Genomic DNA, 18,892 nt, shown 5'->3' on the forward strand with positions numbered 1-18,892 from the left:
TCTTAAGGAGGCGCCGGAATGTGGTCAGGGACTGGGCAGTCCTGACATCTGTAGGAAGGTCATTCCACCACTGCGGAGCAAGGGTGGAGAAGGAGCGGGCTTTGGAGGCAGGGGAGCGTAGCGGTGGTAGAGCTAGTCTTCTAGTGCAGGCGGAGCGGAGAGGTCGAGTGGGGGTGTAGGGAGAGATGAGGGTCTGGAGGTAGCTGGGTGCAGACTGGTCAAGGCATCTGTAGGCTAGTACAAGAGTCTTGAACTGGATGCGAGCGGTGATCGGGAGCCAGTGGAGCAAGCGGAGTAGTGGAGTAGCGTGGGCGAAGCGAGGCAGAGAGAACACCAGGCGGGCAGCAGAGTTCTGGATGAGCTGGAGCGGACGGGTGGCGGACGCAGGGAGGCCAGCCAGGAGGGAGTTGCAGTAGTCTAGGCCGGAGAGTACCAGGGCCTGGACCAGGAGCTGGGTAGCATAGTTGGTGAGGAAGGGTCGGATTCTTCGGATGTTGCTCAGGAAGAATCGGCAAGTGCGTGCCAGAGTGGAGATGTGCTGGGAATAAGAGAGGCAGGGGTCCAGGGTGACTCCAAGGTTCTTAGCGGAGGAAGAGGGATAGAGTGTGGTAGATTCCAGAGGAACAGAGATAGAGAGATCAGAGGAGGGGGAGGAGGAGCGAAAGAAAAGGAGGTCAGATTTAGAGAGGTTGAGTTTGAGGTGATGCGAGTGCATCCAGGAGGAAATAGCAGACAGACAAGTAGCGATACGGGAGGAGATGGTGGAGTCAGAGGTGGGGAAGGAGAGGAAAATCTGAGCATCATCAGCATAGAAATGGTATGAGAAACCATAGGATGCGATGAGGGGGCCCAGGGAGCGGGTGTAGAGAGAGAACAGGAGAGGACCCAAGACTGACCCTTGGGGGATTCCAGTTAAGAGAGGGTGAGGTGTGGAGGTTGCTCCACGCCAGGTTACCTGGTAAGTGCGGTTGGAGAGGTAGGAGGAGAACCAGACCAGAGCAGTGCCAGAGATCCCCAGGTCAGCAAGAGATGATAGTAGAATAGAGTGATCAACAGTGTCAAAGGCAGCAGAGAGGTCGAGGAGAATTAGGACAGAGGAGAGAGAGGCAGCTCGGGCACATTTAAGTGAGTTGGTGACAGACAGGAGGGCGGTTTCAGTAGAGTGAGCAGAGCGGAAGCCGGATTGGAGAGGGTCAAGCAGAGAGTGGTTGGACAGGAAAGCAGAGAGCTGGCGGTGTACAGTCCGCTCGAGGGTTTTGGAGAGGAAGGGTAGGAGGGAGACAGGACGGTTGCTCTGGAGGGAGGTGGGGTCGAGGGTAGGTTTTTTGAGGAGGGGAGTGATCGAGGCTTTTTTGAAGGCAGAGGGGAAGATACCAGAAAGTAGAGAGGTGTTGAGGAGGGAGGAGATGAAGGGGAGTAGAGCAGGAGCAGCAGCTTGAAAGATGTGAGTGGGGAGGGGGTCCAAGGCACACGTGGTGGGTTTGTGACCCTGGAGCAGGGAGGAGAGGTCAGAGTCTGAGAGGGGCAAGAAGGTGGGGAAGGAGGGTGAGTTAGTCGGGGTTGCAGTGGGTGTAGGAGTTGGAGCGGGAGGGGGTGCGGGGGAGGGAGAGGTGTTAAAGAGTTTGCGGATATCTGAAATTTTAGAAGAGAAGAAGGAGGCAAAGTCATCAGGGGAGATAGAGGAGGGAGGAGGGGGGGAGGGTTTAGGAGGGAGGAGAAGGTAGAGAATAGTTTACGTGGGTTGTTAGTAAAAGAATTGAATCTATTCAGTCTTGAACAAAGAAGACTAGCGGCGATCTGATTCAAACATTTAAAATCCTAAAAGGTATAGACAATGTCGACCAAGGGAACTTATTTGACCTGAAAAAAGAAAAAAGGACCAGGGGTCACAAATGGAGATTAGATAAAGGGGCATTCAGAACAGAAAATAGGAGGCAATTTTTTACACAGAGAGTTGTGAGGGTCTGGAACCAACTCCCCAGTAAAGTTGTTGAAGCTCTACCTGTTTCTCTACCTGTTTTTTTGTTTGATGAGATTCTGGGATCAATAAGCTACTAACAATCAAACAAGCAAGATGGGCTGAATGGCCTCCTCTCGTTTGTAAACTTTCTTATGTTCTAATGTACTGAATCGGAATAATTTCCTCCAGCAGGATGTAGTGTAGGCGTAGAAAGATGTCATATAGCAGTCCAAACACCGAAATAGAGATTGCCCTACAAAAGCGTGGGCAAGAGTATAATTTAACATGTACAAATTTAAAATTTTGTAAAGGTACTTTCATAAAAACAAGATACCATCATATTTCACAATCAGGGCACTCTCTGAGTTGCAGACATCACCCTCTGTCTGAACTCAAATATTGTTCCTGCAAACTAGTACTTGCTAGGGTAAATGAGTGTCCAGTAAACATATCACTGTTAAATAAGTATAGTTTAATTAACAATATGTTTTTTTGCAAACACTTGCTAGCTCCCTGTGTAGCCGTACTGTTTCTGTTCCACTACCCTTTCCCTGTGCATGTCACATAGCAACGGAAGGAGTTCCACAGCAACCACCGAAGCAGGCTTCCTGTTTACCAAAACACTGATTTAAAACTTTCAATTAAACTGCTTTCCAGCAACCTCTGAGTTTAACAGCACATTGGAGTTTGTTTTGGGGTATGTAAAATAGTTATTTATTAGTTGTACAAATCGCTGGAAGGACACTTTAACAATATCAGTTGAGATCTCCTAGGATACTAAACCCGCCCCAGATGCCCATTTCTACCAATCAGTGAGGAGAGCCCAGAGTGCTTATTGGCTGCTGTTAAGTTTCAATCAAAAAATCATGACCAGTTTTCTCACATCAGGAACCTGGACCAATTCACATAACTTAATTGGATTTAAGTGCTGGGTAAAAGTACACAAAATAGACAGTTTTCACAGCGAAGAATGAATTTCACACTCTGTGTCACGTTTTTCATGGCCGTGAAATAGGTAGGGCCTTAGTAATGTACTATATGAGTGTAAGCGAAATGCTTCTCTGAGCACTCCAGTATGTGATGCATTTTTGGTTGCGACGTGGTAAGTAGATTGATTAGGCCTATACATGTATGAAAGAGATATTCTGCATATCTTGGTTGCGATGAGGGCAGTAAGTCAATTAATAATAAATCCACATACATGTATGAAAGAGATATTATACATATTCAAGTATGGAGACGCAAAATAAAATTATCAACAGAAGTTCCGTTGCAGGAAAGGGTAGGCGACTTCTAGAGTCTAATGTACTGTTTGGAAAAATGACAATATATTTGTATTCACCGAAGATAATGCAAATCTAAGTGTCTCTATGCAAAGTCATGTAAAGTTTTGATTAAAATGACAGCAAAAAGTGAAATGCATCTCTGCAGCCACGGCACACTGGAAGGGACTGCTACGTTCGCTTGCAGAAGCTGGGCAATTCAGAAATTGTAACCAACAGCAAATAAAAACAAAAGAAAAATGAGAGCTCCAATTATTTCCAAATAAATAGACCATAATGTTAATGTAGCTTTCAAACCTTGTTTTTTTCTCCTTTGGACAGTGGGGTTGATTTATCAAACATGTCTTAAAACATTGGGATTTGTTTGAATGTTTTTTTTTTTATACCATGCTCTTTAAAAAGAGGACTTATTTTTCCTTTAAACTGTTACTGTGCGGGATTTTTTATTTATTTATTTATTTATTTTTTTAAGCATTTTAACTAGGTAATGATCGATAATCATCGTTAGAATTTGCACAGTAATCGATGTCAACATCAGGGTTCGATGTGTTTGCAGAAAATGTTCACACCCGTGATTTTATGCAGGTAACAGTTCAAGAATATTAAAAAGGGGAGTTTCTCTCAAGGGTGGAGAGGATGCCATAAAGCAGTGGTGCACAACTCAGGTCATGGAGGGCCGGTGTCCCTCCTGGTTTTTGTTCCAACCATTGGACCAGTTAATTGAACCAATTAAGCTTCTAATAAGGTCCAATAAAGTACTTTAGGGTGCAGTTGTAATAAAAACCTGCAGGGACACCGGCCCTCCAGGACCGAGTTGTGCACCACTGCCCTAAAGGCATAACTGAGTGGCTTCCATAGGAAGAGTCTAGTTCATAAACCATTTGCATCTGGACCCAGTTAAAGGGGGATCTTTACAGAATTGGAAACCCCCATTAGGATCCCATTGTAATCTGAGTGTATTACCCTGAAAACACCAAAACTGAATCCTTAGCAACCACATTATTGTGAATACAGAATGAATCAGTGTTCGCGCTAGGCTGCGCCATTGCGCCAATGCCCCCCTGAAATAAAAAATGTCCCGCTGAATTTCTCTTAACACGCCCGTGTGTCCCCCTTCCCAGACCAGACGCAATACCAATACGCAGTAAATTAATGCATTTTGTATTAAGATGACATGTGAAGACAGGCTAATCTTTTTTACTTGTTTGTTTACACTTGCGTAATTGCATAATTAAACTCCCGTGCCATTATTCTCCATTCCAGTAGAATGCGCTCACACCCTCCCTGGTTACAGTCAGTTTCACAGTAAATCCTGGACGACAGCATCAGGCTTGTTAACAACATGGCCTGGCGCAAATATATCTGTGTATCCCTGTTACACCCGACCATTACTTCTGGAAGAATAAGTAATCGGCTTCGGCAGTGGCTGTTGAAATGAAGGCTATTATATTTGTGCTTAAAAATGCTGTGAAATTCATCCGCTGTAAACTTATCTATTTGCTAGACAGAATATCTGTCTGATGACATGTTTGGATATATGGAGTGACCTAGCAAGTAAATGGGAGAAATGTGTACTTATGCGTACAGTACAGTTTATAGACAAATTGCAGTAGATTCGTGAAACGAAAACTGCATCATTGATTAAAAAAAAAAAAAAAAAAAAAAAAGTAGTCTTCGGATACTTTATAAAATATGTGACATTGTCTTTTCTATGACAAAAAATGCTAAAATCCAGGGCCAAAATAATGCAGTATGTGTTACGTACCAACTGTCTCTTGGCCATTTCACCAGTTGACCTATAACGGCATGATAAATATATATATACAGTGTATGTGATTTTATACAGCACTGTATGCCTACAATACATCTTGCATTGAGAAAACACCACTGGAATCGGAACAAAGGAAATTATTATGTAATACAATGCACGTGCAGTCACGGTTTTGGTAAGCAGCATTTTCAAAACCATATCTTTAGGTGCAGTATTAAAGTATGTTAAAATATAGCAAATCCACAAAACCAACGAAATACATATTGTATATTGACATTTTTCGTTTAACCTTGAAAAAAATTAAACAGTACAACATCAACGTGTGTTGTAAAAAATAAAGCAAAAATTGTTTTGAAAACTGTCCAAAACATTTACTTGGGGGCTTCTTTTCTGTAATTTTCTAAATATATATTATATTTACATTATCCAAAGGTAAATATAATATATATTTTTTTCCGTTATAATACATCAACGTGTGTTGTAAAAAATAAAGCAAAAATTGTTTTGAAAACTGTCCAAAATATTTACTTGTGGGCTAAGAATGAAAAATGTCAAGAAAAAATGCCATTTTTTATATAGAAATTGTCAAAATAAAGGGGCAGCTGGAAGGTAAGAATTTACCAGTCAGAACAATGGCATTTAAATACTACTATTAAACTGTATCTGTTGGTAATGTGGTTTATTGTAATGCAGCAGTTTTCAAACGGGTACGTGAGAAAAATTCTGAAATGGCGGATTTTATTTAGTACCACTTGCCAATCTACTGCAAACTTTTGTCATGTAATCAACGTTTAATCGCTAACACCAGACTGATGTGCTGTGACACAGCGTTCAGTGCACACATGACAAATTTACATATTAAATATGTACGTTTTAAATATGCCCTGTTGTTTAAATGTCATATAAACAGTTGGGCTTCTGGATAAAAAAAAAGAAAAGATTACATATTTTAAAAAACTAAAAGCCTCGTCTTTAACTCATTTTATTTCCTGTGTGCATTCGTGCCAGCAAATCGATATTTATTTTTTTCAATGACCCTATTAAGTTTATTGTAACTTAAGTACTATTGGTTCATTTCATAATACAGAATGTATGGCCAATCAGAAACCGATGTATTGCCATGCGGTCTAATTTGGCAAGCCGTTACGTCTGGTGTGAGAGTAAGAGGTTTTAGTTTTCAATCCAGTGAAAAAATATGGATTGTTGGCTCAACACTAGTACATTACAAGCAAAGGGCGATCAAGACGAAATACCGTCAGAGATTCAGTCTTGCGACTGAAGCTCTCTCCAATTTCCCTGCCATCATCAGTGATTTGTGTGGTAACAAGCAGGGACATCCATCACACTGATGCAAGGTAAGCGTTTTATTATTTTTTTTTAATTAGCATCAGTACTGTACGTTTTAGTCACCAAGAATTAAAAAATGCAAATAATATGTTTTTGTAATGAGGTTAGCTGTAGAGATGCATGGATAGTGAACTTTTCTTTGCCTTCTTTTCTGCTCAGCGTTTTTATTAAATAAATAAACCAAAACAAACAAAAAGATTTAAACAAACAAACACCACAAACAAAACGGCGCGTTGGCCAAACAAACCGAAACTAACAAGTATCGTGCTGGTTTTTAGCCAGCACGTATATAGCAATTGTTAATTCTCTTTGTACTCCTACAGACTTACGTCTCTCCACTGACACTCTCTCCCCCCAGTGCGGACAGCTGCAGGTTCTTATATTCTGGCCGAGGGGTTGACTAGCTGTTAATTGTCTTATTATCCCTCGGCCACGGTCTGCATGAGTTTAGTAAGGATGCGTGACTGTCAGCTAGTTAAATAAATCACTAGCTGATCAGTCACGAATCCTCATGAGGTTTTTAAACACAAAATAACAAATAACAAAAATCGGCTTTTGCCGTAATAAACAAATCATAATAAATAAATAAACAAAGGGGCGGGACACTCCGCCACACCCCCTCACTGAAGAAAATGTCCCCCTAAAATTCTGAGAGGGGGCCACATTGACCTGTAAGTCCTGGAGCAAACACTGATGAATATACAGTACTGGTCCTGTACTGTTTATACTGATACAATATGATGGTTCTGTACTGATGTGTGTCAGGTGTGATTAAATAATTACTGTGCTTGCTTTGGGACCTGGATGCAGGTTTAACTGGTTCAATTGAACAATTAAGAACAGGTCTGGAACTTGCATCTGGTCTGAAAGGACCAGAGTTTCCCATGCCTGGTTTATACTGTCATTTGTAATCCCACGGGGTGTCAAAATTGGATTTCACTAAGCCAGGGGTTCTCAAACCCGGTCCTTATTAAAGAAAGTTATGCAACACCCAATACCCCCGTGTGAAAAAGTAATCGCCCCCTCAGACTCAATAACTGGTTATGCCACCTTTGCAGCAATAACTGCAACCAAACGCTTCCTGTAGTTATTGATTAGTCTCTCACAGCGCTGTGGAGGAATTTTGACCCACTCCTCCATGCAGAACTGCTTCAACTCAGTGACATTTGTAGGTTTTTGAGCATGAACTGCTCGTTTCAGGTCCTGCCACAACATCTCAATGGGGTTTAGGTCTCGACTTTGACTAGGCCATCCCAAAACGTTAAATTTCTTGTTCTTCAACCATTCTTATGTAGACTTGCTTGTGTGTTTCGGATCATTGTCTTGCTGCATGATCCAGCTGCGTTTCAGCTTCAGCTCACGGACGGATGGCCTGACATTCTCCTGTAGAATTCTCTGATACAGAGCAGAATTCATGGTTCCTTCAATGATGGCAAGGCGTCCAGGTCCTGATGCAGCAAAGCATCCCCAAACCATGACACTACCACCACCATGACCGTTGGTATGAGGTTCTTACTGTGGAATGCAGTGTTTGGTTTTCGCCAGACATAACGGGGCCCATGTCAGCCAAAAAGTTCCACTTTGACTCATCTGTCCATAGAACTGTCCATCATTTGAACTCTTGAGGATCATCCAAGTGCTTTTTGGCAAACTTGAGACGAGCATTCATGTTCTTCTTAGTGAGCAATGGTTTCCGCCTTATTACTCTGCCATGAATCCCATTTTTGCCCAGTGTCTTTCTGATGGTGGAGTCAATAACACCGACCTTAGCCGAGGCGAGAGAGGCCTGCAGATCCCTGGATGTTGTTCTAGGGTTCTTTGTGACTTCCTGAACGATTTTACTCCTTGCTCTTGGAGAGATTTTGGCAGGACGGCCACTCCTGGGAAGATTCACTACTGTCCCAAACTTTCTCCATTTGGACAATATGGCTCTGACTGTGGTTCGGTGGAGCCCCAGAGCCTTAGAAATGGCTTTGTAACCCTTTCCAGACTGATAGGCATCAACAACTTTTTTCCGGAGGTCTTCAGGAATTTCTTTTGTTCATGGCATGATGTGCCTCTAGAACCTGTGAGCTGACAACTTCTCTAATGGTAAGGGCCAAAGTTAGTCAGATTTATATTGGGCAGGGCTGGCCCAAATCAGGCCTGGTTGTTAATCAAAGTACTCAAACAGCTGACCCTAATTATCCCTTTAATTGGGTTGAGTTAACTAGGGGGGTGTCACAAAGATGGCCGGAGTGGGTGGCGTCAGACCAGATGCAGGAAATAAACAAACAGAGACTTGGGGTTTTGGTGAGGCTGAGCGCGTGATCCCCCACGATCTCCGGCAGTGAAACTGCTGCAGTGGTAGCAGGTCCCTGGACCTCCCCCACGATCTCCGGCAGCGAAACTGCTGCTGGGGTTTGTGGTCTCCAGACCTCCTCACCCTTCTTCGTGGCCGACAGCTCCCCTTTCTGGGGCTCCGGCCACCGTACTCCCCGTGGTGGAGGTACGGCCAGCAGAGACAGCTCCTGCTGTTCTGCTTCTGGCAGTGGCGGAGGCAGCTCCTGCTCCTCTGCTCCTGGAAGTGGCAGAGGCAGCTCCTGCTCCTCTGCTCCTTTCGGTGTAGGTGGCGGAGGCAGAGGCTGCTCTGCTCCTGCCGGTGAAGGTGGGAGCAGCGTGTAGTCTCCTGGCGACTGAGGTGGGAGCAGCGTGTAGTCTCCTGGCGACTGAGGTGGGAGCAGCGTGTAGTCTCCCCCTTTTTCAGGGGACTGGTGCTGCTCTGCCTCTCTTGCAGCGGACTGGTGCGGCTCTGCCTCTGAAGGGGAAACCAGCAGGCATTCTTCTTCTGCTGGTTGTGCTGGGGAAACCAGCAGGCATTCTTCCTCTGCTGGTTGTGCTGGGGAAACCAGCAGGCATTCTTCCTCTGCTGGTTGGGCTGGGGAAACCAGCAGGCATTCTTCCTCTGCTGGTTGTGCTGGGGAAACCAGCAGGCATTCTTCCTCTGCTGGTTGGGCTGGGGAAACCAGCAGGCATTCTTCCTCTGCTGGTTGTGCTGGGGAAACCAGCAGGCATTCTTCCTCTGCTGGTTGTGATGGGGAAACCAGCAGGCATTCTTGCTCTGCTGGTGAAGGTGGGAACAGCTGCCTCTCAGGCTTCGGATTCCCGCGGTCCCCCCGTCTGGGCGCTGGACGCTCGCGGTCCCCCCGTCTGGGCGCTAGTTCCTCCTCTTCATACTGGGTGGGGCATATGGCTAACGTGTGCCCATAAGCCCCACAGCCAGGGCATAACTCTGCCGCGAGGTTCTTTAAAAAAACCTCCCAGCCATCATCCCCGACCTCCTCCCGCTTGGGCTGTGGACACTCAGGCTCCTCCCGCTCAGGTACTGGAGAGGGCAGCGACTGCTCCTCTCCCTCTTGCTCACTGGAAGGCATCCCTCCCATGTCTGCAGCTAGGTACCCAAGCACCACCATGGTGAGGTCACGAACGGATGCCGGGTTGTGTTGTTGCTCCCAGTCCTCCCATCGTTTCCCATCTCGCATCTGCAGCGCGTGAATAACCCAGGGGAGGTCACTGGCGAAGTTCCCCTCGGGGTGCACCAGCCAGTCCCATATTTCCCGGGACGGTGGGGAACCCGGTGGCAGTGGGGGTAGAGGGGTGGCTACTGCCCCGTTGTGGATGTCCTCCTCCCAGCCCGGCATGCAGGATGAGGGCTGCAGCTGTTGTTGTTGCTGCTGCTGCTTCTGCTGCTTCCTGCAGCTCTTTCTTCCCATCCTCGCTTTACTATTTTTTTTTTTTTTTTTTTTTTTCACAAAACCCCCTCTCCTGGTCTGACGCTTGGAGGCGCTATTATCCCACGATGACACCACGTGTCACAAAGACGGCCGGAGTGGGTGGCGTCAGACCAGATGCAGGAAATAAACAAACAGAGACTTGGGGTTTTGGTGAGGCTGAGCGCGTGATCGCGCTCAGCATTTAATAACAGAACAGAAAATAAAAGGTTTTAAACACAAAAACACAAGCACAAAACAGGACACGGCACTTCACGCCAAAATAAATAGACAAACAAAACGGACTACACAGACAAACGGTGCACGGAGACAAACAAACACGGTAAGTACAAACACTTATATTTACGATCTTATTCTACTTTACGTTTCTCCTTCTCTCTCTCACCCGTTCTCCACTCTCGAACACCCAACACTGAGTGAAAGAAACATGCCTCTATATATACTGTTGTGCTGGGATTCAATTACTAATTAATTATACACTTGAATCCCAGCACGTGAATTACTTCTGTGCAACCCCGTGCTCACATATTACATTTAACCAGCACGTGAAGTGATTTGTGCCCTCCTCGTGCCTAAATACAAATCTACACTTTTTAAATACACGTGAAACACAGACCTGTTTATATCCCATGTACCAATGACTATACACCAACATTAACACACGCAACATACAACACATAATACACAAATGCACACAGGGGCGGGGCGCATTGCCACAGGGGGGCAATCACTTTTTCAAACCTGAAGATTGCATGTTTGATTACCTTGCACAACAAACAAATGAAAGAAGCACCAAAAGTTCGTGTCATTTCTTCTCAAAGACTTTCTATATATACTACTGTCAAGGCTGGCTGGTAGTGACACGTCAGACCCGGAAGAAACACACAGACAGACGGTGGTGATGAGTAATGCTGAGTGCAATGGTGGCACTCAGCGTTTATTAAACAAAATAAAAGGGTTTTAAACACAAAACAGGACACGGCACTGGAGCCAAAATAAACAGGTAAACAAAATGAACTAACACACAAAACAAGCGGACGAACGTTTAAACAAGTACCGTGCTGGCACTTCCAGCACGCTGTAGCAATTGTTATTCTTACTTTCTTTTTAATGCTTTCTCCTTTCTCTCTCCCGTTCTCCACTCACGAACACCCAACCCCGAGTGAATGAAACGTGCATCTATTTATACTGTTGTGCTGGGATTCAATTACTAATTAATTATTCACTTGAATCCCAGCACGTGAATTAATTATGTGCAACCTCGTGCGCGCATATTACTTACTTTAAATGCACGTGCAGTGATGTGCAGTCCCGTGCCTAAATATAATTATACAATTTAAATACCACGTGAAACACAGACCCGTTTATATCCCGTGTACCAATCTCTATACACCAACATTAACACACGCACCATATAACACATAAATGCACACAGGGGCGGAGCACATTGCCACAACTACTATAAACCACAAAAAATCTGACCAAATACAATGTGAAAAATGTGCAAAATGCAGAAAATCAGACAGGGGGCAAATACTTTTTCACGGCACTGTATACTACCATTGACCCTTAGTATAATACAGACCCATTATTGCATTGCCATTGTTGTGCCACTGTGTTTGTGCTATGGAAGTATTTTGGAAAGGCACAGTAGCATACTGTGGTTCTGTTCTGCCAATGGTGCCCTCATCACAGTGTAAAAACCCAATCAGTACAGAAACATTGGACTGCCATTGTAGTGCCACTGACTCACTGCAGTGCAATTGAAGATGACTTGGTAAATAAAGACAACTGGGATACACATTAGACCGTTAAGATTTAATAGAAAGCCACACTCAGGGGAGACAGGTTTGCGTGAAGTTTTCTTCAGCAGGTAGATGTAGGTGTTCATTCAAATTTGAAGGAGGTCACTTTGAGATCGCCCTTGACTCTGATGTAGGTGATTTTGTCCAGACTCAGGTGGTTTGGGAAGGCGACAATATGTTCGTTGGGCAGTTCAATCTCGAAGCAGTCGCCCAAGACCTTCACTGTCAACTGTGGAAAGACACAAGCAGGATTTCATAGTTAATCAGATTAAAGTAATTCTGATTGCGTACATGTTTTTACTAAAAAGATCCTGCTTAGAAAGTATCTTGGTTTATAACAGGTGCCCATCATTAATGAAGGGGTCTGCCAGGTGAGGTTAATAACACTGTATTGGTTTCTATTCATTTTCAATCTGTTTCTGACAATCCTCTCAAGCTGAAAGGACCAGTGTTGTTCCTCTCACCAGTTTGTCTGTGAAGAGATACTGGAGGCAGGGGTTAAAGTGTTACAGGATCCCCTGCAGAATATAACACTGTGGTAAGGACCACATGGGACACAGCAAAGGCAATGTAATGCGCTTCCTGTATACTAGTACTGTAACACTTCAAGTGTCATTTAAACTGCATCATAACAATTCAGTGTGGGGCTTTAAACTGCATCCTAACAATGTAATTCAGTGGTGGGGTTTTAAACTGCATCCTAACAATGTAATTCAGTGGTGGGGTTTTAAACTGCATCCTAACAATGTAATTCAGTGGTGGGGCTTTAAACTGCATCCTAACAATGTAATTCAGTGGTGGGGTTTTAAACTGCATCCTAACAATGTAATTCAGTGGTGGGGTTTTAAACTGCATCCTAACAATGTAATTCAGTGGTGGGGTTTTAAACTGCATCCTAACAATGTAATTCAGTGGTGGGGTTTTAAACTGCATCCTAACAATGTAATTCAGTGGTGGGGCTTTAAGCCTTTGCGGCCCTATGTCGGACCTGGTCCGACATTGCAATTTTCCCTTTCCGGTCCAATGTCATCAAAAAGATGCAAAAAACAGGTCTCTAGTCGTTTTTTTCTCCGGAAAAAGCAGAGAAAACCATTCAATGGCCGAGTGAGACCGATAGGAGCCGAGAGAAGCCAAAAAAAAAATAAAAAGGGCGTATTCATGAATACTGATAGCCCCGACATCACATAGATAACACGGACATTAACAAACAAGATAGCTGGTTCCGCATCCAGCGCTCAAAGAACATCACAGACATTTGCAGAGCTTTTTTTAGATGTTATAGTAATAAAATAACGACTTGGATCGCATTATTGAGGAGTTTGGTGATAAAACGAGTGATCAAGAGATGATTTATCGGTATGTACTATTATTAAGAGATATTTGAAAAATTTAGCTAACAACGGGTGGGGCGGGGCTGGAGATGCAGTACTGAGTGTCCTGTTGATATGCAGTGCCTTTTAAACCTGTTTTACTGTGAAAAAATACTTTTAAACAGCGTGTCTAAAATAAACTGTGTGTGTGAAAATAAATTGGACCTGACGCACCTGAGATGCGCTGAATAAATGGACCGCTAAGGGTTAAACTGCATCCTAACAATGTAATTCAGTGGTGGGGTTTTAAACTGCATCGTAACAATGTAATTCAGTGGTGGGGTTTTAAACTGCATCCTAACAATGTAATTCAGTGGTGGGGTTTTAAACTGCATCCTAACAATGTAATTCAGTGGTGGGGTTTTAATTTTGGTGTGAGAGACGAAGAAAAGTTTAGGAATGAGAAAAGGCCATTCGGCCCATCAAGTCTCTTCCCTTGTTAGCACACCAGTCTGATCTACTGGGGGAACTCTTTTTTTTTTTTTTTAAATGCTCCCAGTGTTTTAGATCCTACTAAACATGGTTTAAGATATTTGTGATTATTGGGCTGATTTTTAGATATACTTTTTTTGAGGAAAACCTCGTTTCCACGACTACTGTTTCCATACCGTGTCAGCACGGTACTTAACAGCACAGTAAATCTCTGTAGATAACAGAAATGACGCAAACCGTACAATGGTAACCATGGAAACACATGGTAGCGAAGACGTGTCAAGATGGATAAGGTTAATATTGTTTTGTTTTGTTTTGTTAAACAATGGTTTTAAGGCAGCAGTCTCACGGACAGTATTGCGCAATAGCAAACTTTTCTGCTATTATTAAAACAAGCAAATCTACAAATAGCTGGTTTTCAGCTGTTGCAAATCTTCAATTTCAATATAAGCCTTGTGAATGGCCAAAATGCTTTTCTTTTTTCTTCTTCACAGCACCGGGAAACATTGATTTCTATTCTGGCAGGCTAGTGAGATAAAGTGGCACTTTTATCTTCCTAAAAGCAGTACTCAGTTGCTTTTGGATGTTACATTCTCTGCATGTTTTTATCAACATTTTAATTTTAAAATCCTCCCACAGAGTTCTTTGTGTGTGTTTACTGACATTTTTTTCTATTTTGTTACACATTCTCGCACACACACCCCTGGCTCTGGGCAGCACCGTGCCGTGCCAGTATCAGGTATGAAAGGATGCTGGCACGGCATGGTGCTGAAACACCAGGGCACGGTATGGGTTTTTACAAAAATCATGGAAACATGCAGGTTCATGGAAATGAGGTATGAGTGTCTTACCTTGATAGTGGCTCCCTTCTCGAAGGGGAAATTGTGGTCTCTCTGCTCGGACCCCCAGCAACCTCCACGCTTGGAGTTGCACACAATGACAGTGCCTGCTGCGTCGTCATGGAAACGGGGGTTAAAGTGCAGCGCCAGTTCATTTGAGTCCTTCCCCAAGTCAATGCAGAACCTGCCGGCAGAGACTCTGAATGTGAATCAGTCCAGAAACCTGGACCCAAAACCTTCTACACTGGAAACACGAGTTACTTGTATTGAGCTACTAACATAACAAATTACTTGTGAATGTTTATAATCAATGGCTCTCAGATTGGGGGTGTCAATTTCAATTGAACAGGAAGTACATTAAGCTGTCAAGCATGAGAGGTGTTTTTTGAATTTTTTGGAGATGCCTCAGTTCATCACGTGTAGTTTTGCATGTATCTAACTTTAAAAACCTGCCCCATTCTTCTAAAACTCTCTTCCAGTGCCTTCACTTCAGCTGGCTGTAGCTGAAGTGCAGCTGACACAGCAGTGTGGAGTAGCGGTTAGGGCTCTGGACTCTTGACCGGAGGGTTGTGTGTTCAATCCTGGCACACATCCCTGTCTCTCACATCCCTGTTCTGTCCTCCCGTCCTCGTCCTCTGCCCTCCCTCCGCTACTGCTCCTCCAACCCCTCTAACCTCATTTCTCTGCCTCTCCCCCCCTCCCGCACACTCTCTGGTGCACTCTGGAACTGTCACTCTTCTGCTAACAAAGCTGATTTCATCTCTGCCTTTGCCTCCCACCTCTCGCTCGATTTCCTTGCTCTCACTGAAACCTGGCTGTCCCCTGATAACACTGTTACTCCTGCTGCCCTGTCCTCTCTCTACGTCCTGTCCCATACCCCGCGTCTCACCGGACGGGGAGGTGGGACGGGTCTTCTCCTCTCTCCCTCCTTACTCTTTTCTGTCCCCTCTGATCTCACCTCCCTCTCTGTCACTACCTTTGAATTTCATGCAGTCCAACTAACCTCTCCCTGTCAACTCCTGCTCATTGTTTTGTACCGCCCCCCTGGGCCTCTCACTCACTTTCTGGATGAACTCGACTATCTACTCTCCTCCCTCCCCTCTCTGTCTACCCCGACTGTCCTGTTGGGTGACTTCAACATCCATCTCTCCAACCCCAGCCACTCTGCTGGATTCCTCCCTCTCCTTCACTCCTTCGACTTCTGTCTCTCTCCGTCCCCTCCTACCCACAAAGCTGGCCGTCAACTGGACCTCACCTTCTCCAGGGCCTGCTGCCCCTCCAACCTCTCTGTCACCCCCCTGGACCTCTCTGATCACTATTTCATCTCTTTTTCTCTGTCTCTCCCCCCTCTCCCTGCTCCTCCTACCCCCACTGTCACCTCTCGCCGTAACCTCCGCTCTCTCTCCCCCTCTGTCCTTGCCTCCACTGCTCTCTCTCACCTCCCTCCTATCGACTCCTTTTCACAACTCTCCGTAGACTCTGCTACCTCCACCCTCTTCTCCTCACTCACCTCCTCCCTCGACTCCCTCTGTCCCCTCACCTCCCGACCCGCTCGCCCCTCCCCTCCCCATCCCTGGCTCTCCTCTGTGCTCCGCTCGGCAAGAATCACACTGCGATCTGCTGAAAAGAAATGGAAGAGAACCAAACTCCCTGCTGCCCTAGACCTTTACCGCACTCTTCTCTCCTCCTTCTCCTCTACTCTCTCCTCTGCTAAATGTGCTTATTTCCAATCTGTAATCCAAGCCTCCACTAACAACCCACGTAAACTATTCTCTACCTTCTCCTCCCTCCTAAACCCTCCCCCCCCTCCTCCTCCCTCCTCTATCTCCCCTGACGACTTTGCCTCCTTCTTCTCCTCTAAAATCTCAGATATCCGCAAACTCTTTAACACCTCTCCCTCCCCCGCACCCCCTCCTGCTCCAACCCCTACACCCACTACATCCCCTACTAACTCGCCCTCCCTCTCCACCTTCTTGCCCCTCTCAGACTCTGACCTCTCCTCCTTGCTCCAGGGTCACAAACCCACCACGTGTGCCTTGGACCCCCTCCCCACTCACCTCTTTCAAGCTGCTGCTCCTGCTCTACTCCCCTTCATCTCCTCCCTCCTCAACACCTCTCTACTTTCTGGCATCTTCCCCTCTGCCTTCAAAAAAGCCTCATCACTCCCCTCCTCAAAAAACCTACCCTCGACCCCACCTCCCTCCAGAGCTACCGTCCTGTCTCCCTCCTACCCTTCCTCTCCAAAACCCTCGAGCGGACTGTACACCGCCAGCTCTCTGCTTTCCTGTCCAACCACTCTCTGCTTGACCCTCTCCAATCTGGCTTCCGCTCTGCTCACTCCACTGAAACCGCCCTTCTCTCTGTCACCAACTCACTTAAGTGTGCCCGAGTTGCCTCTCTCTCCTCTGTCCTAATTCTCCTCGACCTCTCTGCTGCCTTTGACACTGTTGATCACTCTATTCTACTATCATCTCTTGCTGACCTGGGGATCTCTGGCACTGCTCTGGCCTGGTTCTCCTCCTACCTCTCCAACCGCACTTACCAGGTAACCTGGCGTGGAGCAACCTCCACACCTCACCCTCTCTTGACTGGAGTCCCCTAAGGGTCAGTCTTGGGTCCTCTCCTGTTCTCTCTCTACACCCGCTCCCTGGGCCCCCTCATCGCATCCTATGGTTTCTCATACCATTTCTATGCTGATGATGCTCAGATTTTCCTCTCCTTCCCCACCTCTGACTCCACCATCTCCTCCCGTATCTCTACCTGTCTGTCTGCTATTTCCTCCTGGATGCACTCGCATCACCTCAAACTCAACCTCTCTAAATCTGACCTCCTTTTCTTTCCCTCCTCCTCCCCCTCCTCTGATCTCTCTATCTCTGTTCCTCTGGAATCTACCACACTCTCTCCCTCTTCCTCAGCTAAAAACCTTGGAGTCACCCTGGACCCCTGCCTCTCTTATTCCCAGCACATCTCCACTCTGGCACGCACTTGCAGATTCTTCCTGAGCAACATCCGAAGAATCCGACCCTTCCTCACCAGCTATGCTACCCAGCTCCTGGTCCAGGCCCTGGTACTCTCCCGCCTAGACTACTGCAACTCCCTCCTGGCTGGCCTCCCTGCGTCCGCCACCCGTCCGCTCCAGCTCATCCAGAACTCTGCTGCTCGCCTGGTGTTCTCTCTACCTCGCTTCGCCCACGCTACTCCACTCCACTCCGCTCGCTCCACTGGCTCCCGATCACCGCTCGCATCCAGTTCAAGACTCTTGTACTAGCCTACAGATGCCTTGATCAGACTGCACCCAGCTACCTCCAGACCCTCATCTCTCCCTACACCCCCACTCGACCTCTCCGCTCCGCCTGCACTAGAAGACTGGCTCTACCTCCGCTACGCTCCCCTGCCTCCCGAGCCCGCTCCTTCTCCACCCTTGCTCCGCAGTGGTGGAACGACCTTCCTACAGATGTCAGGACTGCCCAGTCCCTGACCACATTCCGGCGCCTCCTTAAGACTCACCTCTTCAAACAGCACCTGTAGAACTCCTCTGTTGTATCCTGGGACACTATCACCCTTCATTTAAATATGCTTTATTTTGCTCTTATCTGCCCCCTATTTTACTGCATTTAATCCTGTACCTCAGAATATTGTAATCTCCCAAGTGTTTAATCTGTAGTATTTTGTACTTAATCATATCCTGATGTAACTATCACTACTTAATCATATCCTGATGTAACTTTCACTATTATCTGCTGTATTATTGAATTGTGGTTTGTCACACTTGAGAATTATTGTATTTCTTGTTCTTATTGTATGACTTATATTGTAACACTTGAATGTATTTGTATTTGCTTGCGATTGTAAGTCGCCCTGGATAAGGGCGTCTGCTAAGAAATAAATAATAATAATAATAATAATAATCCCAGGTGGGTGACACTGCTGCAGTACCTTTGAGCAAGGTACTTTACCTAGATTGCTCCAGTAAAAACCCAACTGTATAAATGGGTAATTGTATGTAAAAATAATCTGTAAAAAATAATGTAATTATATGTAACAATAATGTCATATCTTGTAACAATTTTATGTAAAAAATAATGTCATATCTTGTAGCAATTGTAAGTCGCCCTGGATAAGGGCTTCTGCTAAGAAATTAAAATAAATAAATAAATAAATAAATAAATAAATAAATAATAATAATAAAATACTTCCATACCCTGTCATGCACTTCTATTCATTACTGCTTGAAATGTGCAGTTTTGAAAGAAAGTCAGACACCTCCTAGAACACTAAGATCAATATTGCAGAAACCATACAGGCTATCATATCT

General features: G+C 45.4%; 1 protein-coding gene across 6 annotated transcripts in view; it reads right to left on the reverse strand.

Moving 5' to 3' along the window:
• Positions 1-11,030: 11,030 nt before the first annotated feature.
• LOC117432600 (galectin-2-like) overlaps positions 11,031-18,892 on the reverse strand; it is a 48,141-nt gene continuing 40,279 nt past the window's right edge. For all 6 annotated transcript variants that reach the window (XM_059016076.1, XM_059016079.1, XM_059016077.1 and 3 more), the window contains 2 exons: positions 14,590-14,761; positions 11,031-12,165 (listed from right to left, as the gene is read on the reverse strand). In XM_059016076.1, the coding sequence (XP_058872059.1) occupies positions 12,019-12,165; positions 14,590-14,761 (319 nt within the window). In that variant the 3' untranslated portion in view covers positions 11,031-12,018. The remainder of the gene's footprint in view (positions 12,166-14,589; positions 14,762-18,892) is intronic.

Source organism: Acipenser ruthenus, chromosome 52 (assembly GCF_902713425.1).
Source record: "Acipenser ruthenus chromosome 52, fAciRut3.2 maternal haplotype, whole genome shotgun sequence".
Taxonomy (NCBI): Eukaryota; Metazoa; Chordata; class Actinopteri; order Acipenseriformes; family Acipenseridae; genus Acipenser; species Acipenser ruthenus.